This window comes from Falco rusticolus, chromosome 10 (assembly GCF_015220075.1).
Source record: "Falco rusticolus isolate bFalRus1 chromosome 10, bFalRus1.pri, whole genome shotgun sequence".
In the NCBI taxonomy this organism is placed as follows: domain Eukaryota; kingdom Metazoa; phylum Chordata; class Aves; order Falconiformes; family Falconidae; genus Falco; species Falco rusticolus.
In genome coordinates this window covers 8,999,703-9,023,401 of record NC_051196.1, presented here as the reverse complement: position 1 = coordinate 9,023,401, position 23,699 = coordinate 8,999,703, and the positions used below count along the sequence as shown (strand labels likewise).

The 23,699-nt window shown below is 35.9% G+C and overlaps 1 protein-coding gene across 1 annotated transcript in view; it reads left to right on the top strand.

The window, feature by feature from the left end:
- Positions 1-5,088: 5,088 nt before the first annotated feature.
- IRAG1 (inositol 1,4,5-triphosphate receptor associated 1) overlaps positions 5,089-23,699 on the top strand; it is a 44,707-nt gene continuing 26,096 nt past the window's right edge. The window contains 9 exon segments of the mRNA XM_037402560.1: positions 5,089-5,179; positions 8,949-8,998; positions 9,761-9,891; positions 16,326-16,426; positions 19,202-19,272; positions 21,336-21,509; positions 22,500-22,577; positions 23,010-23,059; positions 23,492-23,533. Of these exon segments, the coding sequence (XP_037258457.1) occupies positions 9,838-9,891; positions 16,326-16,426; positions 19,202-19,272; positions 21,336-21,509; positions 22,500-22,577; positions 23,010-23,059; positions 23,492-23,533 (570 nt within the window). The 5' untranslated portion in view covers positions 5,089-5,179; positions 8,949-8,998; positions 9,761-9,837.

Genomic DNA, 23,699 nt, shown 5'->3' with positions numbered 1-23,699 from the left:
CTCCTGCTTGAAAGAATACAGCTGCATTTTAGGATCCCTAAGAAAGCCATTTATTGTTGGTTTGTTCAACAGAGTGTACCCTCTGGGATTGCTGTTTGTAATTGGGAAAGAAAGAATTTTGTTTAATTTCTTCATCTGGAAAATTTTTTGCTTGAATAGCAACAAGGCTCCTGGGTCACTAAGCAATAGTGTTCTGCCCTAATTGCCTTCAACTGATTTATGTTTTTAAGTTAGGCCTTTGGTAGTTGTTTTTTTCCAAATTATGTAAAGTTGATATCTAGCTGTCGTGGAAAACAAGAGTTTATAGAATGTTTATATGTAAAAATTGCATTTGAAAATATTACTTCATGTAACAGCCTACGGTTTTTCTTAAACAAGAATGAATCTGCACCAAAGGACACAAATTCTTTTTTTTCTCCCTGATCTTTTGTCTCCCTTCCACACAAGCAAGTTTGTTCTCTTTCTGTATTAACTAAGAATATAGTCAAGTGGCAATTTGAGAAAATATAGTCTCAAGCTCCCAACTCTGCCTACATCATAGACAAAAATAAATGTGTAACTAGAATGTGATGTATATATAATACATGCTGTCCAGACAGTAGAATCATATCCAGGTTTCTCCAAATCTGTGAGAAGAAAAAGAAGCCCAAATGTCTGTGTTACTGAGTACATGATGCTCATTTAGGCAAAAGCATGTTTGATGGTAATATTATCTCCTGGTGTTCTTACTACTCTTACCAGCAATTTCTGTTGGGCAATTTATGGTCCTGCATCAGACTGGTCTTTCAGGACAATGGAACAAAGATTGACGCTGCCTCCTAAACAAATTTGCATGTTTTTTGTTGGGTTTTTGGTTGGTTTTTTTTTTTAATGGTAAGCTATTTAGGAGGAGAAAGAGAGTGATTTTTCAATGGTTTTGGATTTTCTCCTATTTTAAGGTCACTGCTTTTATTTTGTAAGACAATGGGTTTTTCTCCAGATACTTCCTAGCACTGGATTCCTTTTGAACTAGTCTCCTGAATGACACTTAATGTACTCTTCTCCCACTCTTATCTCACACTTTCTAATATGCTGTTCCTTATGCTTAGAAATCCTTATTTTCCATGCCAAATATCCACCCACTCCATATTCGCATTCTTCCTTTAAACTGCATTTCCTTAAAGTCTATCAAAAATAATCTGCAAGTTAAGAAACATACCATCTCGGCCTTAAGATCTGACAGTCTTCTGATCATCAGAGTTGCTACTGCAGGCTGAATTCTTTAACTTGTGCATAATACTGAATAAATCAGGGCCTGATTTTCCTTGGTATTGCATTTACTATCTTTTTCACCAAATACAGATATGTATTTATATATCTAAATATATATATATTATTTTTTTTTTTAAAGTGTCCCAAAGTTCAGCCCAGCTGGTTTCCTTGAGGCCATCTGGCTGATCTCTACTGCTTGCTGTCTTGTTCTTGTGATTCTAGCTGAAAGGCTACTAATGGAAAAAAAAATTAGGTCAGTAAGAAGTAGAATGAGGTAAAATTTTTGCTTGCAAGTTAACAAAACTTAAGGAAACCACTATCTATGAATTGTAGGGTGGCGGGTGGGAGGGTTAGTCGTTTGTTGATTGTGGGTTTTTTTCATAAAACAAGGGAAAGAACTGTTCAAATGATAAAAGCAAGTTTGTTTAGGGATGATTAGTTGAATTTTAAAATGCAGGAGGCATATCTGAAAACTTCTGGATAATAAGGTGTGTTAGGCAGTTACGACTACTTCATGACCTAGTCTGGCATCTAGCATGCTTGCGGACTTTGTTCTTTGTGTAGCAAAGGTTTGTTATGTGGCTTTGGATGACAATTTCCTGCAATGTAAAGGATCTGCCATAATTAAAATTTTAAACCTGTAACTGGTTCAGTGTTGGAGAGCTTTCTGTAAGGATTTGAGCATAAACCATTAGTAAGCTCAGTGAAACATAAAGGTGGTTTTCACTATTATGTTTGGAAAAATTGAATGCCTGGCTTCATATTCACTTCAGTTTCTTCTACTTCCTGAAGAAGCTTCCTTGCTTTCAGCCAAGAAATATGCACAAGTACTTGGAGAGCAATAAAGGAACAAAACAGACCATGTAGACAGCCAAAAAAAAAAAGGGGGGGGGGGGGGGCGGGGGGAAGGAAGAAAAGGAGAGAGATACATCCATTGTTTTCAGGAAGGAAGAAAGAATAAAAGGAGAGAGATACATGCATTGTTTTCTCTTTTGCCACAGAGTCCTTGGCCATATTAGTTTCTGTTCTGGAGAGAATGTCTTAAAAGTGACCCTGGAAACAGCTGCCCGTTAAATTAACATAACTGCCGTTCATTCTGGATACAAGCCATTGAATGAGGGGGTGCAAACAAATGGGTAAAAGCTTTCAGATCTGGAATCCCTGAGGAAGTGCCACCTCCCTTTGTTTTGCCTGCCACAGCTGTCCCGTGGTCTCCAGCTCGGGCTGTGAGGACTGCCAGGTTCTTACAATGGCATGGCTGGGGAGAAGCCTCTGCTCTAAGAATCACACAGATCTGTCCTTTCCATACAAGAACTTGGTCTGGTATCTTGGGCACATACCTATTCAGATAAAATTATGTTATTGGAGTTTAGTTTTAGGCAGATTCATCCAAAGAAAACCCCAGAATGATTAAAACCTGCAAATGAACCAGAACATATTTTTTGTGAACTTGTAAACAATTCTTAAAACCTTTTGTTTTCATGAGGAGGTAATGCTACTTATACCCTCACTTCCTCAAATTCTTTTTAGTGCTAAATAAAAACAAAAAATGAAAACAAAGGCTTTGCATCCAAAACAGAGTAATTTATAATAGTTTCATTCATACAATATTAACTCCTAAGTGCCCCTAAAAACGTGGAATGAGTAATCTTTCAGGCTGTCTAAAATACACTTACCTTGAAAGAAAAACCCGTTTTTTTAATTATTATTATCTTAATCTGGGTCCAGTTGTCTAAAAAGTTAGTGAAACATTCTTCAGTTGCTTGCTGATTGTCTGTGGCATAAAATTCAGTCTAGAATTCTTGCAAAAAAAAAAAAGATTGTAAGCCTTGTAAGCCGCTCCTGAGATGGCTTTGCTGCAGGAGAAGTAAACCTAAACAATGACTGCTAATAAAACAAAAATTGCAACAATTGCTAAAACAAATGAAGGTGGCTGATAGAATTTCACAGCAAAAAATGGTATTTTCAGATACAGTTGCAATCTTTTAGTGAGTCTTGAATTTCCATTGAACTATATTAAAATAATTGTCTATGAGAGAAATAGAGTCCAACTGATTTTTCGCTCAATGTATCGGGGAAAAGCCTAAAGCTGGGACCAGAATGGACCCTATTGGAGTTAAGACATAACTCCTAGAAAACATTATCCATTAAACTGTGTGGGACTTATTTATCAGATTTCTTTAAATTCTGATGTAAAACTTTAGATACATAACAAAACCAAATGCCTTGTTTTAGGAGTTAGTCTTGTTGGTAATGGACCAGCATCACCTCTCAGCCCCAAACTTTGTTTTTCAGTCTCAGCAGTGTTGTAACTAGGCATTTCTAGAGATAGTCTCCTGAGTGCTCCCAGTCAGATCAGGTTGAACATGCATCAAAACAATATTTTACTTTCTGCCTTATCTAACATTTCCTTTCTCTCATCCAAGCTGATTACTGAAACCCATCAATTTTGATGTGTTCCTGAGCTATGAGGAAAACAGAAAGCAGAAAAGGAGATTCTTTCCTGTTGTGCTGCTCTGTAAAGCAAATCCTATATGGGTAGCTTGTAGTCCTGAGGAAGACTACCCACTGAGTTTGAGAGACTGAAGCTTTTTAGAACCTGAGGGACATTTGCTGTATTCTTCTTAAGCTTTTGTTAGTTTCTTCCTTTAAAATGTTTTTGTGACAGAATTATTCACATTTTTCGCTTGTCTTTGAGGTTGCAGCCTGGAAGTGTTCTGACTGTCAAGAAGTACTAAGTTGCTCAGGAATTAATCTCAATAATTCTCAGAATGAGAACAGATGCTTTGAATTCATTTAGTAGTTGCATATGCTTTGCATGCCCCAGTAGTATTGTTCGGTATCTCATAAACAGAAATGCCACTTTGTCTTCCAGATTTTACCTAGTTGTTAACGTCCATATGGTTGTATGGATGTTAATGTGAGTAGAACTTGGATCATTACAGTTACTACAGAGATGCCTTGTGTTAGTCCTGGGACTATGACTATGTGTTTTGGTGAACTGACTGACACGCTGTCTCAGTATCTTGCAAACTTAGGTATTTAATATGAGAATCCACTCTCCTGTCATGAAAATTAGATGCAGTAGGAAGCAGTCAAATTTTTTCATGTGTTGCAGACAATAAGGAAAGTATCTTCCAGTTTCCACGTAGTATCTCTTGTCACATAGAGTAAGAATGTAAATGATTCAGCTTTCTGGGGTTTTTTTTATCCTTTTCCAGTGAATGTGTCTATTAGACAAAAATCTTGAGGTCCTAGTGCAAAACATTAAAGGCTTTCTATTAAGATATTCTGGATCTGGTTTTATAGGTTTTGTTTGGTTTGTTTTGTTATGGTGGTGTTTTAAAAAAAAAAATTTGAGATAGCTAATGTATGCTGACTAGCTTTGTTTGAGTATCTTAAATACTATAACCATGCTTTGTGTTTCAAAACTTACCCTGTGGTACAAACATAAGAAAAACACCGTTTTGCTCACGCTTGGTTTGAATGAAGTAAGTTTAGTGGTTTTTAAGGACTTCAAACTGCAAAACCTAATTCAAAATGCTACATGACTTCCATATGCTTTTACAGCTATACAAAAGGAATGCAGAAAGATACCTTTCTAAGATGGTAATGTTTTACAACCACTTTGCAGGACAGCAAAGAAAAGAGCTACAAAATGCAGCTCAGAACTGTGCTGTTCAGCAGTGTTCATGGGTATGCAGCTCCCACTGTTGACAAATAAGAGTTGCTTGACTTGACCACAGGCAATATGAGGTCAAGAAATATTAATAAAATGCTTTCTTAATTGTTTATTTCTGCTTTTTTAATATATCCTTGTTGTGACATGACAGCATTTGAGGTCAACTGCCAAGCTATCAGTGGAGATGGAGTAAAGCACCTTTATTTAAGCCTTCGCTAAGTGGTGTTCAGCTGTGACTCAGAAAGGGTAAGTTAACTGATCGTACTTAGCTTTCTCTGCTATGGTAAAATGAGTTGCAGAAAGAACACGCTGAAAGCCAAGGGCCTCTGAATACTTTTCCCTTTTATGGAATAGAGCTCCCAGTTCACCATTTCCTGGGGATTGTACTCTAAGCCTGCACAGTGGTAAAAGAAAGTTCTCTGCATTCACAGATCTATATCTGACTACAAATTTGAGCTCAGGGGATCATTTTTTTCCTAACTATTTTAAGCTCTAAGTTTACAATAACAGACCAAAACATTAAAAATCACTCCATCCTCTCTCCTTTCGTTCTCCTTCTTCCTTTTTTTCTTTATGCTTTCTCAGTTTAGTGTGGGAATAAGCAGAATTTGGTGAATAGGATAGGTAATTATTTTTTTAAAATTAATTTTGTAGGTGCAAAAGGCTCATGCAGACTAAGATTGTAGACCTTTGCACACATCCACTCTTCTTGTGACGTATGAGTTAATTTCTACAAGTATTTAATCTTAAAAGGTAATTTTGAAGCTCTTGCGATTTCTAGACTGGACTTTTGGGAGGGATCATTTACTCTGATAAAACACAACAATCATCTCACTACATCCTTTGACAGGATAAAGGTAGGCCAGACAGAGTTTGATCAGTGCCTAACAAAAGATATGACAGAATCTTGAAGTTGTCTTAGAGACTAGGATGCTAACGTGTGCTTATGCACCTTGACTAGTTTTAAAGTGCAGATATGTTTTTAATCTATCTTTTCAGTATCTTTAGGGACAATAACTACAGTTGTTTCAGTTGATGTGTCACTGTGTTGTGTGTATTATTAACATATCATTTCCTCCTTTGACTGAAATGTGTTTATGCTTGTGGAAACAAGATAAAACTGGCAAAGCTAATGGCAACGTGATTCCAAAGGCTGTTCACATGGCAGATGAGCCAGGCTTAGAATCAGGATAGTCATGCTTTCTGCACTTTGGCTCAGAGTTCTGGTAAGGCTGTAAGCTGTTCTTGTAGATAGAGGTGCGAATTTCTATCGGTTCCATGGCTGTACTCCTCCCTAATGCTCTACTGAAGAAGAAAAAATGTACCTGCTAGAGCAATAAATTTTCCAAGGGCGTTTCTCTTTTTTCTTCCTACATTTGTGAGATGCAAATAAGCTTCTCTAATTCTTGTTAAGAGTTTTCTCATGAAGCCCCCTTTTTCTGAATGTTTTGACTCTCACTGACACTTACTGGGGCTGTTTCTCATTTCCCAATCAAATAGGCATAAGGTCACTTCAGCAGTGATAGTAAGAAGAACATTTATTCAGTAGCATCTTTGGTTCCATCATTTCTAAACTTTCACATTTCCTAGTAGTATCAGAATGTACTAATTGATCAGAAAATGGCAGAACTTCTTGCACAGCATGCAGCAAGAAGGTGATTATATCCATTTCCATTTACAAGATGTGATGTTTGTGCTGATTCAGCATCATAAAATCTGTAAAGGATCTGGACTACTGATTTTAAGAACACTGCACAGGTTAAAAATAAGCCTTTAAATTGAAAAAGGAATAATTTAGTAGCTCTAAGTCATGTAGCTTATGAATGTCCTTATATGTTTTGTTACAATACCAATAAGCAGTAACCCTTACTTCGGCACCTTAGAGGTGTGGACAAGGTGTGCAAAGACTGCATTTGTTTTAAGAAGCCTCAAAGTATAAATAGTTATATACAGGCTTTTGCTGCTCCAATACAGTCCTCGGCACTGGGGTTTTCTGGAGGGCTATTAGGAAAAAATGGAAAGTCTGAAGAGGAAATTCTCCTACTAATCAGAACCGCAAAGGCTTGGAGCTTTGTCCTGTTTGCAAGATAGCTCTGTAGGGAAGTCAGAGTAAAGTTCTGATTGTGTCAGAGACGAACTCAACTCAGTCCACTCCAAATCTGGGTGTTGTTAAGGTGGTGTAAATTCATCCTTTACCCTCCATTCTCCCTTGGCTGTACTTTCTGTGCTGCATCTCTAAGACAGCAGATCTTGGGATTTGTCCCTTTCTATTCTTAGACAAGCCTGCTGATTATTTTTTTTCTTTTAAAACTTCTTGGTTTTTAAATCTGAAAAATTAACTGAAACTTGATGTGCTTAATAGCTCTTTCTTATTTCAGTCTCACTTGCAATACTTTTAAAAGTTGAGTATGTACTAGGAACTCAGCTAAGACTGGCAATAAACCAATTTGATGCAGTAGCTTACACAACTCCACGCAGGACTGCAAATGGACTGTGGCCATGACTTCAAACATTTGTGATTTTTCAGACCCAGCATTCTGTTGAGTTGAGCCTATCAGAACCATTATAAATGCCTAAGCCAAACATCAAGAGGGATTAGATAAACAGCCAAATTTATATATTCTCTTCTTTTGGTTTTGTTTGAATTTGAGTTCTTGCAAACTAGAAATTGCGTAGGATGCCAGAATTTTGTTACAGAGATGAAAAGCAAGTCCATGACACTTTTTTTTAGTTACCTCACTTCTATCTCATTGTCATGTGTTGTTAATAGTTGGTGACTGTTGTTTGATATAAAAATACTTAACTGTTGAAACACACAGATGTTTAATGCTACTGCTATCTGCCTGATCTCTGTGGGTTTATTAAAATATATGTAATCATAGATGTCTGTTTTCTATCATATTAGGGACTTCAAAGATATTTTGCCTTAATAAACATTTTTAAATCTTCTTTTTATTCATAGAAAGCTTCATCTACTCTTATTTGAAGTCAGAGGTGGGTAAAATTGTGACACAAACATGAGCTTCTACTCCTTGCAGTAGAGCTAGAAATTCGCCCGTAACAGGTTCAATATGTCTACGAAAGCTTGAAACATGCTGTTCCTACAGCACGTACTGCTCTAAAAAATATTATGCTCGTCATTCAAAAGAAGTCTTTATCTTGGTCTTTATAATGATGTCATATATGCTGCATCTTCTCACAGTCTTTATTAAAGAGCTTTGATGGAATAACTTTTTTTTTCCTGAACACAGTAATACTTGCGTAGAGATGGCTTTTACAATATATTAGTTCTACATTGAATTTCTTGTGAAGGTGGCCTTGTGTTCCTCTTCTAGTAAAAGAGAAAATTATGTTTCCAATATAATATGAAATAAATCTAATAAAAGCATGGGTCATGGCTGCTTCTGTAGTCCAAAGTTTTCACACGTTCTGTTGGTTTTACAGCACTTGTTTTCTGTGAAAGCTGAGGTGAATACTTGTCACTACTGAGGCTGCTTCGGTATTTCCTGTGAATAGTTTTGCCTACTTTTATCCTTCTTTTTCTTTTCTTTTTTTTTTTTAAATCGGCGCAAGTATTTTGACAGTTTTAATTCTCAGCCTCAAACCAACATTTTCCTGAATACATTTCTTTGCCTTTTGCTGAAATGGAAGGGAAAACTGTAGAAGGCTAATCTTACAATGCTGCTAAGTGCCTTGAACTTCAAATCATCCATCTCCCCATCTCAACCTCTTTGTTCCATCTATCTAGATTTATGGAAGAGTAAAAGAATTGAGATGAGATGAGTAGTTTAGGTTTAGGAGAAGGTAACGTGTTTCTGAAGGCTGAACCTGTGCTTGTTGGGTATATTTATTTCCTTGGCACACTATTGAAGTTGTTGTAGTATGGTTTGAGTGTATAGCTCCATTCTGTACACAGCTGTGAATGAACTGTAAAGGGACTATAGTTAACTCTTACTAGTCCAGACAGAAACTGTGTACCAGATTGTCTCTGATAACAATGGTCTGTCATCTTTAGGCATCACCAAGGAGTCGGATGATTTATGAGGACTGTTCCTTAACTATCCAGTAGGTGTCATAGTAAGTCTTGTAATACGCTGTAGCTGCAAGGTTTATACTTAACATTTCTCATCTTTAGACCACTGTACAGGCTTTAATCCTAACAATATCCTTATGAAGGCAGTAGCTCCCTTTGACGCTAATAGCAAGAATTTTCTCCACTTAATAGGCAGTGATTTCCCCTCCCCCCCCCCCCCCCTCCCCCGCCCCATTTGGCCATTACTGCTATTTTGCTTCGGAAGTGTCATGCACAGTGTTGTCTTCTGCAGATGTACGCCAAGTCTGCACAATTCACCTAGGCCTTATCCTCGCTCAAAGAAAGAGTGCCACCGTCTGGGTTCCCAGTTTTACTTCTTTCTTTGAGACCTGAGATCATGCTCTGTAGCAAGAGATTTCTTAGCCAGTAAAAGGCATATTATGGATATTCAGGATGCTGCTTCCTTCTTAGAGGATTTTTAAAGAGGGTAGTTTGGTCACAGCCAAAACAGTCATAGTAACAAAAAAAACCCTGTAAAATGGAGGGAAGAGATGGAAATAGCAACAAGGATAGAAGATTGTCCATTTTGAATGTATTTACTAAGTTATATTTGACCTTGAAAGCTTTAGTTAATAAAACACAAGATAACATTTTTAATTTTAAACCTTAATACTGTTTGTTATTGTAAAGTGACCTGAATGTTGGAGCACAGAGTTTTAAATGGATTTGATTTGTGGTTTTGGCATGTAACACAGCCTGCAGATCACGAGGCCTGTCAACGCTTATGCCTTCAGGTTAACTTGAAACAGTCTCAGCAGTGCATGGTCCTGTTAGTCCACATTGCAGTTCCACGTCCTTCACAGTGTCCACCATGCCAATCTTACCTGAAGACAAGGGACAACACAACAATTCTCCTCCAGCCAAAGTAAGCACTCTTAAAAATATGGGGGTTTGACGCTTGTTGGAAACCTGTTTGCATATATTTAGGAGTTTATAAAATGAAATTTAATCATTGCTGTGGATTAGTATGTTTTGATTAACTGATGAAGTGATGAATGATCTTTCAATTGATAGAATTCTTCAAATACTTTATAGACTAAGGAATGAGAACTGAAGTTGCTCAAGCACTTGTTTATCAGTTTGAGCTGGAGGCTTATATATCTGCTTGTTCTGAACCATTTATATCAAAGCTGTGCAAAAATGTCCTTACTGGTGTTATTACAGAGAACTTGAACCTTTGAGAAAAGAACTTAGGCTTGTACTTCACAGTAGTCTTGAAACTTACAGTGTCACCTTTACAGATATAGAAGATTCTGTGCGATTCATGTGTGTGTGAAAGATGGAAAGTTGGTTTGTAGTCTTTCTCAGTGCTTTATTTGCCACAGCAGTAGCTGAACATATACTGGAACTATACAGAGAACAGGTAGGAAGTCCCCAGATATATTCGTCAATTTGCTACTCAATTTGTGGCATCTAAGTGGTTTTATATGTTTTATTTGCAGATAAATTTAAAAAATCAATATGAGATGATACTTGTCCCTTTTGATAAAAAGTAATTTATGTTCTAATAAAGTGGTGGTGGTGGTGGGCTGAATTCTTAGCTTAGCTGAGGTAAAGAACGTAACCTGTGACACAGGTTATCCAGATCATCCTGTTTCATGCAAACTGGTGTAAAGAAAGAGGATTTATTATCTGGCACATCCTCAGTTAAAAAAGTATCACTGTCATTGCATTTGAGGACACTGTATTCTACACTTTAGGTGAAAACATCCGCTACTTTAACACTGTTGGAAAATATTGTCAGCAGTGAGCCCTACACTGATTTGTCATGCATTCCATCTAAATTGCACATTGTGCTGAGTGTTAGTTTCCTGGCTTAAGATAAACACCCCAGATGGATGCAAGTTCATCAGACTATTAGCTGAGAAGATACATTAGGTCAAGAAGATTTTGTTGTTGGTTTGTTGTTTTTTTTTTTTAACTTGCCCATGTGAAGAGTATTTTAGTAAAAAAGGCTTGCTGGGTGAAACATATCCAAAGAGGGGAAAAAATTAAAAGCTACCAGATGTCAGTTAATCTAATCCTGAGCATGCTTGTCAAATGGAAGGAATTAAGAATTCCAACCACCTAATAAAAAAAAAATTGAAAACATAGATAGATGGGCCTTTTAGAGGTAGGTCTTCATTGAACTATGATAATGTGATAGTTCATGAATTGGTTACCTGTGCAAAACACTTAGGTTTAGGTAAATTGTTATTTTTAGGTTTAACCAACACACTGCTCATGAGCCTTCTTAAGTTAAGGATTGCAACTAGCCATTGTTATGAGAATTTGATCTTGTTCATAGCTGTTAGCACTTGGGTCTTGCTTCAGTCCAAGTTGTACAGCATGACTGTAATAAGTAATATAGCTCATCATTGTGAGGTAAGGACTTGCAAGCAAGGAGAGGGCATCAGAAGGAGCTAATAACTGGTGGACTTGTTTTCTGCCGTTGAATAAAACTTTCCAAGTCTGGATTCTCATTTTATCTAAAGTGCTGTCTGGAGTCTTAACAGTTTCTGCATTCTGTTTCAGAAGACACTTGCCCACCATTTCCCTGCTTGCACAAGTGCACACACATTCACGAAACAGTTCTGAGAAAAAGAAAATGAACCTTAGCATCACCTGTAGTTTCTTGTTTACTTCAAATAACTTTTATATGATGGGAAGACCTGGGTTATGTTTCTCAAATTCATTTTGAGAAAACAAGTGTGGTTTTCCATTTCATTATTTCTTACAGCGGCCTGTGTTAACGATTCTGACTAACTCTAAGCAACATTCATCAAAGTATTCATTAGCTCTGTGTTCCTGAGGGAAGTAGATGTGAAATTCCTGTTAACACAGGTGTGGGCAGTTAGCCTAAATCAAAGAACTTCAGCCCCTTGTTTGAAATGTCTGAACTGAGTGTGTAGTTGAACTCTTACTTTGTGTGCTGTCTTCTTACAGTAAGTATCAAAAATTTTAGGAGTGTTTTATACAGAATCATTTCTCCCACTATAAATCATAGAACTTCATAGTCAGATGTCCTTTTTACTTATTTCCATATTTTAATTAGATTTCACGTAGAATAATAGTGTAATATGCTTTCACTGTTACCCTTAAAAACTCATTTCAGGTTTTTAGTATTAAAAGTACAATTTCTGTACATATACTGCATACATGCAGCAAAGAAAATTAGATCCTTACCAGTTACGTTAAGATTTATAGTGGCCTATAAATCTCCCTACACTTTCAGCGTTGGTTGTGAGCTGCCATCTTTCCCTCTCTTTATATCAAAAGTCCCTATTTCTGTTCCCAGCTTTCTCCTCTCTTTGTATCCTAAACACTACTTTACTGGCTTTTCTGACTGCTGAGGAAAAGTCTGTCTTGGATGTTTCTTATACCCTGATTATTCCATCATTCAAGTTCTGCATTTCTTTGGGTTTTATTATTCCAATTTAAATTTGTATTGTACCTTTATCAAATCATTGCATGTGATCTGTTTTGTTCTGAAGGAGGTGTCCCATGTTTACTTTGTTCTCCTGTCTGTTTCAACTATATGCAGTTAGAATTTAATTTCATTACCTTACTTTCAAAGCTCAGCACTTCACTTAAACAGCTAAAATTAAGCTTACTTAAAACCCCATCTCACTCAAAAGACTGCTTTCTGAGATGCATAACTTTTCCGAGGCTTTTCACATAAGTGTCTGTTTCAGACCAGATTTGTTCTGAAATTCAGTTCAGGCTTTTAATTAATTTCTAAGAATACAGCCAGGTGGCAGAGGATTCCCACCCCCAATGCTTTGAAGAATTCAGTTGGTATACAGTAAAGCTTTATCATCTGACTGTCCTGGCAGGGTAGCTCTTTTAGCAGAGTGTTTTGTTTTTTTTTTTTTCTTCCCCATTACTGTTCAAATCCATCCAAATTTGGATGTTTTATAAAACTTCTAAAACCACATTTTTTGTATACTTAGTGAGGGCTTGCTAGAGCTTAACAGCCAGAACGCCTGCAGATGCTATCCACTGTGATATCCCTGAGCCTCTGGGATGTGCTGGTATGGACCAAATCACATGTGCCATCCTCCACAGCACAGTGCAAGCCTCCCTGCAAGACTAGATGACACATAATCATACCTGTAGAGCACATGGATCAGTTCCCACCTAAGCCATAGAGGTAGAGTCAGTTTTACCCTACATTTTTCTGGGAAGAGGGTTTGGGGCAAAAAGGAAGCAAAGACTTGGTAGCGGGTAGTCATTGGTGCTAGGGTATGAGGCAGCTGATGGGAATGAGTGAGGAGGAGCAGCCTTAGCTGGAAGCTATCGTGGAGGGGGCAGTAACAGGCAGGCCGTAGGAGGGTGATGGAAAACCGGTATTGTCTTTGTGCAGATGTACAGCTGTGACACAAATTAAGCTTCCTGTTAAAGCTGCTCTTCCAAGATTGCATATAGCAGCCCAAGTACTCTTCAGAGTACAAAGATTTCTTTGATTCGAGCCAGCTGGCCCTGCAAAGAGCTTCATGCTCTAGCTCTTCCTGCCCCACTCCTATACAGTAAGTTTGGACAACAGGAGGCATGAGTTTTCACTGGTATAGAAATTGAACTGCTGGTCATAGCCTTTTTCTTTTCTTTTCTTTTTTTCTTTTTCCTTTTCTTCTTTCCTTTTTTTCTTTTCTGTTATTTTTTCCTTTTTAATGAGCTGGTTTTAAAGTCCTAAAATGGGCTTGAGTGACTTTAAGGCTGGTACTACGTCATTCAAAAGCTTTTGCTCTTTGGCAGTCATAAGATTAGTGTAAACAATATACATGTGTACTCAGCTGCTTTGCCCTACAAGCAGAGCAGTCACCTGAATTTTTGTCATTGATTGTTGGACAAAATACATTGTTATTTAGTAACATTTTCAAGAATACTGCTAAAAATTGCTTTCAAATGTCAGTTTGAAAATTTACAATACAACGTCAGTTGTGCACTTTGAATAACATATGCTTTTACATTCTAACATTTCGAATACTACAAGGATATTTTTCTTAAACTTAAATCTTCATATTATTTTCTTGGCATGTTTCCCAGTCTGCTCTCATGCAACTGACAATGTGAACTTGCTGAGAAATGTCATATGAGTATTATGAGTACGGAAGTGTGGAGCTGCATGGAATGTTTTTATTTTATTTTAAAAACCCCATAACTGACAACAGAATCAAGAATCCTACATCACATGTCCAAGCCAAAACATATTTATTGCCTTTGAGAGGAAGAAGGGTTATTCTTTGTATGTTAAGATTATACTATTTTCAAAATGCTTTCAGATCTTTAAATTGATCAGAAAACACATTATTTCAACAAGAATAAGTTCAGCACTGGGAGAGATGTTGAGGGGATACATATTAGCAGTCATGTAACCATTGGCTTTCTGAATGTATGTAATTCCATTTCAATTTATACTCTTGGTTATTTATTTATTGTAATAAAACTTATGACTACACTAATTTCTCCACATGACAGTAGATGACTGAAACAGTTATTCATTAATGGCCTTTGTTTCAAATAATTGAAATTATTTAATTTTCTCTATTCTAAAATGTTGACTTGTTAAACTGTGACCTATTAGGTGCTTCATTCTGTAATTGCCTAAATTAGTGCTTTTATAACAGCTTTTTATTACCTGCCTATTTAATGAATATTACCAAAATAAATGTTGTTCTGAATTCATTACATTTGTGTCAAACTCAAGTAGGCAAACATTCTTAAAAAAGGAGTAAGCAAAATTGACAGCAAATGTTCTATCAGTAAAAGCAAAGTGATGTTTCTAGGAGTCAAATGTAATTGCCTTTTTGTCATGGATAGCAAACATGCTGTTTTTGAAGATTCAGAAGCATTGAGATGATGAGAGGTGGTCAATGCCCAAAACCTGTCAGTGTTTAAGAGGCGTTTGGACAATGCCCTTAATACCATGCTTTAACTTTTGGGCAGCCCTGAACTGGTCAGGCAGCTGGACTAGATGATGGCTGTAGGTCCCTTCCAACTGAAAACAATTCTGTTATCTAATCCAATGCCAACTGAAGTAAAAATTTCTTAGGAACCTTTGGGTTGTAGTTTCAAGAAAAATTTATATGGAAAATGGCTAAATAAAATAAAATACTTGTACATACTAGTGCCTAAAAGAAGCAATTAGGATATGAGAATTTACAAATTATTCTTTAAATTTTACAACTTGATTGATGGCAGTCCCCTGCCACTTTTGGGAAGTTTTCTCTCCAGCTATAAATACTCACACTGCTAAAATATGATCTACTTATCTCATGATTGTACTCTAAAATAAAAATTGCAGATTTTAGCAGGTGCCTACAATTTCTGGTAAACAACAGATTGCTTATGTAGCCTTTCAATATTACCGGGCTTGAATTTCTATTTATTTATTTATTTATTTTAATCTGAATGTAGTACATGGGGTAGAAGTAATCACTTTTTTTACTATATATGAGAGATACACAGTTCTTTCTTCCAACTTGATGTATCTCCATTTGGGATATCTCACAGGAAACTGATTCCTTCTCTTCAGCTGATTGGCATCACTGTACTAGACGGTGTGGGATTATGTTCTTGGGAAAAGTTCTCATATTTAGTAAGAAGGCAAGCATCCACTGATATTCAGTGCCAGTTTCTTTTGTCACTTAAATATTATATTTTATTAAATTTTGCATTTATGTTCTTTAAAATATTTTTCTAATTAATGGGAGGAAAACTCAAGTAGAAGACTAACAAGATAACTTGTTCTATAAATAAATAAATATAAATATTATAATATAAATGTATATATAATATAAAAATTATAAATAATTGTTTTCTGGTTTTGTGGATAACACGCATACAGTTAATACTGCATTTTTCAAGCTTTCATTGCACACTAGCGCTGTTTGGAGGTTTTGTGTGCCTAATTTAGCCCTGTTATACATAGCTGCTTTTCACTCTTGCATTCAGCTCATTAAGTTCACCAAGTGTTGTACAGGTACTTCAGTCAACGAATGGTTTGCTGTGTGAAAAATCAGTTTCTCCACCATTTTAAAGCTTTCGCATTAGTTCCATGCTTATTGAATTTAGCTTGTGTGCATTAAAAATTTATAAAGAAAACAGATATTGCAAGGCTCCATCAAATTTTTTCAGCAATTTAAGTATAGGTCTCTAAATCACATATGTTTTATCAAATAAGAGCTAATTCTCACTTAGTTCAGTCATTTTCTCTTTTAGCTAAATTGGACAATACACATTATTTTCCACAGAGCATCAGTATTGAGTTTTTTGGATTTCTGTTTAACTACATTTTTATATTTGTCACAAACCATTCAGGATACTACAGTTGAAGGGACAACACGCAGTACACCTTCTATTGTTCTTCCAGAGAATGCTGTTACGCCAGATGTAGAAATTGATAAAAATCTGGTTAACAGGTACTATATAATACATTACCAATCTATGCATAAATTGTACAGTAATTCCAGGAGCTGTGTTTCTAAAATATTGCTTTGAAATGTATATTATATTAAAATATTATTGCTGTATCTCTGTTTGTACTTTCATCATATTGTCTTTGCACTTTGATGATGATTTGTTTTGGAGGGGGGGCCGAGTGCAGGAATATAATTGACACTAAAAGAGCAGACATTCATATAATACTAAGCCTGCCAGCTTGACTTGATATACTTTAAATTTACATTGCACTTGCTTATCTTTCAGAATAGCATAATTATAAAGTAAAAAAAAAAAAAAAGTAAAATACAATTTTGCATAATTTGGACTAAAACCTGTAACTTTTTGAAGTTCATCCTTTTGCTAGCAAATAAAATAGAGCCTGGTGAGGAGAATATTGCTTAGTCAAATCCTTTTGTAGACATACAGTGGGGGGTGGGGGGTGTGCACACGCTACAGTCTTACACCTACTAAAGGGATGACTAACAGCTGGATTCCTCATGTTCTGTGCATGGCAATGCACAGTACAGTCCTTCTGACTCAGACCCAGTCAATGAGCAACTGAGGCCAAAAAAAGTACAATTGAGCATTTTTATGTTTCCTGAAGTATTCCCTCCCATGGAAATTTTTCAATTCAGTAGCTAAATCCCTAATTCTGGTTTACTGATTATATATGTAAACCAGTAATGCTGACTTTAATCATGTGAATATTTCCACTGAATCACTAAGAACTTTGTAGTGTGATGCAGAATTAGGAAATTAATCCTTGTAAGACTTAAAACAAAAATTACTGGTTTTTAAACATTAAAGTTCTAAGTTCCTCAATGTATGGTCAGCCATCGGTGTTGACTCTGGCAAATGGGTGTATCTTACGTACAAAGCCTGTGTTGTCTGTTCCCTTTTTGAATTAAAGAACTAGCTATATTACCATTTTAGTACAATATTCTTAGTATCATGCTGAAAAATAGACATTGTAGCAATGTTTCATATCTGTTGTAATTGCTTTGTCTATTGAAAGGAAAATGCAGCAGAAAACCATGTTGTTTGCATGATCCTTAAATTAATAAATTGTGTTTTAATGAAGAAGGAAAGTTTTTGGCAAAAGAGGGACTTCCAGTGTATGACAGTTTGTATAATAAGGCTTATTTGTGTGGGCAGAAGATTTTCAAGGAAGGCTTATGAACATAAAAACACTTTGCAGGTTTTACTAATAGCTTCTGCAAATATTTATTTTTTATACCTAGTATTTAATAGTTTTATGAAATGCTGAAAATGCTTGTCTTCTTCTGACAGGTTTAGCATATTACATGTATCTTTCAGAATAAATGTATTTTCTAACCTTGTACATATTATCTTGGTATTAACTTAAAACGCATACTGAGTTATGTAATTTAAGGTGATGCTGGTGAAGCTACTATTATTGTATATTGTTTGTTTCCTTAAAAAAATTGTTGGTAGTCTGGCATTGCTGGCTAACTGCTTCATAAGTTAATATTTTAAGACATTAGAATATCATTATATTATTAGCCAGCATCTTTAAAATTTCTTTCTAAAGCCAGTTAAGATGTGCTAAGTTCTTTTAAATTCCTGAGTTGAAAACATTGGGACTTGAGTTACTGGACTTTTTTTTCCTATCTAAAATCCAGATGCAACAAGTGTAAGCTGCTTTTCCAGCTCCCTTCTTTCCCTTCCTTCCTTTGTATCTGTTCAGTTCTCCTCATTGTTTCAGTGAAGCTTCAAAACAAACTTCTGTAGCACCTGGAAACTGTGACAGGATCGCATTCCTGATCTTGTGTAATAAAATAGGTATCAGTTAAAAATTCAAATAGATAATGTTTTTAAGTTGACAGCTGGACAACTTAAAGTCTAGCTTGAATACTATAGTACAGTGAATTTTGAAGCAGATATTTAAGGCTGTTCTGGTGAACAGGGCAGGAATACCACCTTGAGGTGGTAAGCATATGTAAAAGTAAGCTGTTCAATGGAAATAATAGTCCTGTTTGAAGTTGAAAACTTCAATTCAATCTTGAGTTGAATTAAGGTTATTTTCAGTCTTCTGATAAAGGATACTTATTGCCTTGGGATTTTTAATTTATTGACCTGCCATTAGGCTTAAAATATGGGAAAAAACTAATTAGAAACTATTGATCATAAATCTATACTATAATTGTTTGTATTTTTTAAGTGTACTCTCTAAACTTCAAGATTATTTAAGGGTCAGAATTACAATGCAGCCTTTAAAAGCAGCATTATTTGGTGGATCAGTATTTAATTTTCTGCAGTCATTGGAGACTTTCACCTGGTTTCCAATCTAGAAAGTTGTCGTATTACTATATGAGAGTGTTAATGTGAGAGCCTAAGACATTATTTCAATCATAAAACTTAGTTTAGGAAGCACTAACAATTTACAAAGACTAATTTTTTTTTCAATGTACCATATTTACAGAGTTTTAAGTCATAATAATGAAATAAACAAAATTTAGTTTTTCTGAGAAATTGAAAGTTCACAGTGTATGACATTAGCAGCAAATGTCAGAACTCCTTTGTGAAAGCAATTTTTGTCATTTTCCTTCTTTCTGCAATATTCCTCCATTTTCCAGTTGTTTGGAGATGAGAGGAATTACAATAAAACCTTTTTGGTTTTTTTCTTTTTAATCAAAGACAAGTGGTTTCTTTTTAACATTAAATTTTTGTGAAGTAGAACTTTTTTTGGTGCCACACTCCCATAATTTCTGTTTGTTCATTTTTCTCTCTAGGCCTAGAAGTCCTCATAGGAGACATTCTAACCGTGCCACTAGGAATCCAACAAGTTCATTGACTTCTGTTGGTAAGAAGTGATTATTCATTTAAGCTAGGATGTTTTCTCAGAAGGTATGACATGCAATAAAGACCTAAATAGGGTGTCTGACTATTGACTACAGCTTTTTTCTTCTGTATACTCTCTGTAATACCTGAACAGGCAATACTGCTAGCGTGCTGAATTGTGCCATGAGTTTATGACAAGTGCATTGCATGCAGGCAGATCTAGGGAAATGCATATTGTTAGTTTCATAAAGTTGTTAGATTAGTGTGTTAGCTTAACATTTTTAGAAGGCTGGAGATATACATGCTTAAAATTCTTGTTTTATGGAAAATACTGTTCAGTAATGCTTGTTTTGTTACTTTTGATCAACTGGAGGTTTTTTTAGCAAGGAGCTTGACAGATGAAAGACTGGTGTCTCAAGTTAATTAGTTTGGCTATTATATCAGATTAAACTTTAAATGAAAACAAGCAATCCAGGGGAAGATTTTCTTCATTTCTTCACTTTCTAATGAGTCTGTTTACTATATAATTAGTTCTGTTAGTTTTGTGGTAGGTATCTGTGGAGTAAATTGTTATTCAAGGGGACTAATGGTGTGGATGCAGATTTGTAAGTACTACAGACTGAGATAAATGCTCATGCTATAAGTCAGTGGCAAAGCTCCCATCAGTTCTTAGTCTTGGTATGTTTGCATTTGGATTGTTACTTGTCTCCATTTATGTATTTCCTGTGAGGTAAAAGTTGAGCAGAGTTGATAGAATGTTTATACTAATGCATGTAAAGTTGTTGTTAATACCAGACAGCTCTTCACACAATGCAGTCGCTTACTCACTCATAGTTAGCTCACTGACACAGTCACAATTTTTTTCATAGTTACCTGAGAATAAATGTCTGACTTGTAGTCTGTTGTTGATGCTAGTGTGGGCTGGTGGCCTTGTACAGATTGAGCAGACTTTTGGTGATGTATTTATCGATTCTTGCAGATCCAACAAGCTTACCAGCCTGTAGAGTTTATCAACGCATGAAAAACCTGCATGTGTTACCTTGTCAGCATATATGTTACCGTTCTTCGGCCTGTTGTTTTCAGTTAACTGTTTCTCCATTAAAGCCTAGATGCTTATAGAAGCCATTCATACCAGCTCACGCAGAAAGGGCCTTTCTGACAACAGGCTACATTCTTTGCTAAATCATAGCCTGGAGGACTGTAAAAATTAGTGCTCAAAGTTTAGTGTTTTCAACCAGTTTGGAAGTCGGGCATTAATGGGTTCCTTCTACAACTATTTAAAACTTGTTTAGAAAACAATGTATTAATGTAAATGTCTAAGTGTAAGGCAGTGGCTTTCAGTTTGTGGTCTATGCATTCTCCTGGGTCACATATCTTAACATATCAACATAAGTTGGCATAAGGAGAAGCAGTCTCTAGCAATGCCTTCTTTATTTGCAAGTCTTTTTGGAAAATCCTTGCGGGTCCACCACATGGTAGAGATTGATTTGCTTATTTGAAATAGCTTTATAATTCTCAGGCTTTAGCTATGCTTCTTCTGCCTGTGGCTTTGCCAGGTGCAGCTTTACTGTTTCTTCTGCGTTGTGGGAAAAGCTCTTCTATCTGCATAGAATAAAATAAAATCTTTATAGTTCCAAACTCTGCACTTTATTTTATAGATTATTTGATGGAATCACGTGTATGTTAAAATTAGTGTGTATAAATCTTTGCCTGGTGAATTTGTGGGACCTTAGCCTTGAAAAACTGGACATAAAAAATCCATGGGGAAACCGAGTCTACAACAGAAATGCCATGACTGCTGGTTGAGATGGATCAAATGCCACTTTCACTGATAAATTAGAAAACCTGTATTGGGTACACAGCTGAAAAAGCCAGTTTCACGTATCAGAGCATCTTTAATCATAGTAGCTTAATCTTTTTGAGGACTTGAGAATATAACAACATGAGAAATGAGCAGACATTAATGTTTCTTAAATGCAATCTCAAAGCTAAATTTGTAGACGTGTTTTGTACTTGTTACTCTGAAATGCCACAACATATATGGATATACGTGGTTTAGCTCTAATTCTGACGTTTTCTACGCAGACAACAGAGGTCATGTGATCGATCTGGTAAATGATAAGCTACCAGATGTCAAAATATCAGAGGAAGACAAAAAGAAGAACCTTGAATTACTAGAAGAAGCAAAGAAAGTGAGCGAGAGATTTCTGATGCGCAGAGGCAGAAAGTCAAGAAGCAGCCTTCCAGAGTCACCCACAGGTAGGTGCAGATTCTGAAAATAAAATTTTTGTATTCTACTTCAAAGATTTGCAAAGGCATAAACAAGCATCTACTGTAATGCATACATTTCTACTGTATACATGCACTTCGTTAATTCGAAGTTCAGAATCCCTCTGCCCCTCCTCACAATTGCATATAAACCAGAAATGACAAATCCGTATGACCAATTCAGATGTAACAGTGGGTGATGGTGTTTTTAAGTGCCTGAATGACGCACTGCAAACACTGTAACAGGAAAGCATGAAGTATTTCTATTGAAATCTAAAAAATGGTCACAAATTTCTGTTTGTGAAGATTTTCTTCCTAAAGTTCCTATCGTACATGAAACTTTAATGGCAAGATTCATACTGCTGAAAAACATTCCCCCCAGACGTAATTACACAGGCTTTTATTCAGAACATAGCAATAAGCTAAATGGACCAGATCCTCCTTTAAAAAAACAGCAGAATAAAATGTTTTGTTCTAGAATGCGAGTTAACATTATTTTTTCCCCGCATATGAAGTGTTTGAAAACTAGGACAGAATGCCATTTTATTGCAAAGTAGGGCTTTGATTTAGCTTTGAAATGCCACTTCAAAACAAAGTTCTATCTTAAAATTGGCTTGACAGTTTCTAGAGGAAAAAAACCCAGCTATACGTTTTTATTAACCTTGTGAGTCTGTCTCTTGGTGTCTAATTCTGTCATGCAGTGCTTACAGTATCAGAAAACTGAGGAGAATAAGGTGTTCTGTGCATCAACAGAATTATGTTAGTTTATGGCAGATATATGAGATAAAACCTACTCTGAGTTCCTAATTGCCAAGTACAACTGGGCAATTAAAATGACTTGTTGGGTTCTGGACAAACACATGGCTGATGACTATGAGATTCATGTTTTAATCTTGTCTGAATTTTAAAAATTAAGAAGCTACAAGCAGAGAAATTAAAATTACCTTTTTTTTGTTTGTTTTTGTCTTTGTTTTAATGAAGCAGTTTCCCCTACACTTAGTCCTAAAGTTTCACCAGTAGCATCTCGGAGCAACTCTCTTACTCTTCCAGTTCCATCAGGTAAAATGTTGTACGCAGGCTCAAACTTCAACCTATAAAAACTCACCAAAAATGTGGGGTTTAATATTTCTTGAGGAGATGTCAAAATATGTTGATTCAGGCATCTCATCCTGAATATGACAAAACTCATGAATGCCCACTATATATATAGTTTTAAAATGATATTTTTATTCCTTTGTGCTGCTAGGTTGCATGATCTATATTTTTATTCTTTTCAATAATGAAGTTTTGAGAAGCTTTAATGATCTTTCACTTACCCTATTTTAGGTAATTTCTTTTTCTCTTTTAAATTGTATTTTCCACATTTATATTTTGTCCTTAATACATTACATGGAACTGTGCATGTATGTGCTTGCTAATGCTGTAGTAGTATAAATTTTGAGCAAAACATCAGGATATGCATCTGGATGAATTATGTGTGTGTCTTTCTAGGGTCTGATGTGGGCACAACCACTAGTGTCGAGTCAGTATCTCCAGGGCAGGTAAGAAAGAGCTGAATAGTCTGCAGAGTAAAGCTGGTTGTTACAGTACTATATTACACTATGCTGTCCTGATAGTCCCTCAGGAAAATGGGATGTCTTGAATACCATTTTATATACCAAGATTAGATTTACTGATAGTTTTTTGTGCAGAGTGTGAGACTAATAAATCTTTACTCTGAAGACAAAAATCCATGAGGTAGCAAGCACTGAAGAATCACAGAGATCTGTTAAGTGTAGAAAATGGAAGAAGAACCAATATAATCCTAATCCATGGAAAAAACTAGTCCCTAAAATTACTTCATAAGTAAATGTGACAAGCAGTGTAAAAATTAATAGATTCAAAGTTCATCCATTAATATCTATATCTAACATTTGCAGCATAGATGTGAAAGATAACCTTATAAGGCAACTGTGTTCTTCCTTTTTTGCTAGAATAACAGAACTGTGAAAGAAGATGACAGGCAAACTGCAGAGGTGAGTGTTTCACATTGTGTTGAAAAAAATCTGCCTGTTTGTCTTAGCACACATATAATGTAATTATGTAACTGAAAAGGCTAAGACTGTTCACTGGGTGAAAAGAAAAACGATACTGCTCTAAGAGATTGGGAAGCACCTGCAAATGTAGTGGAGGACAATGGGT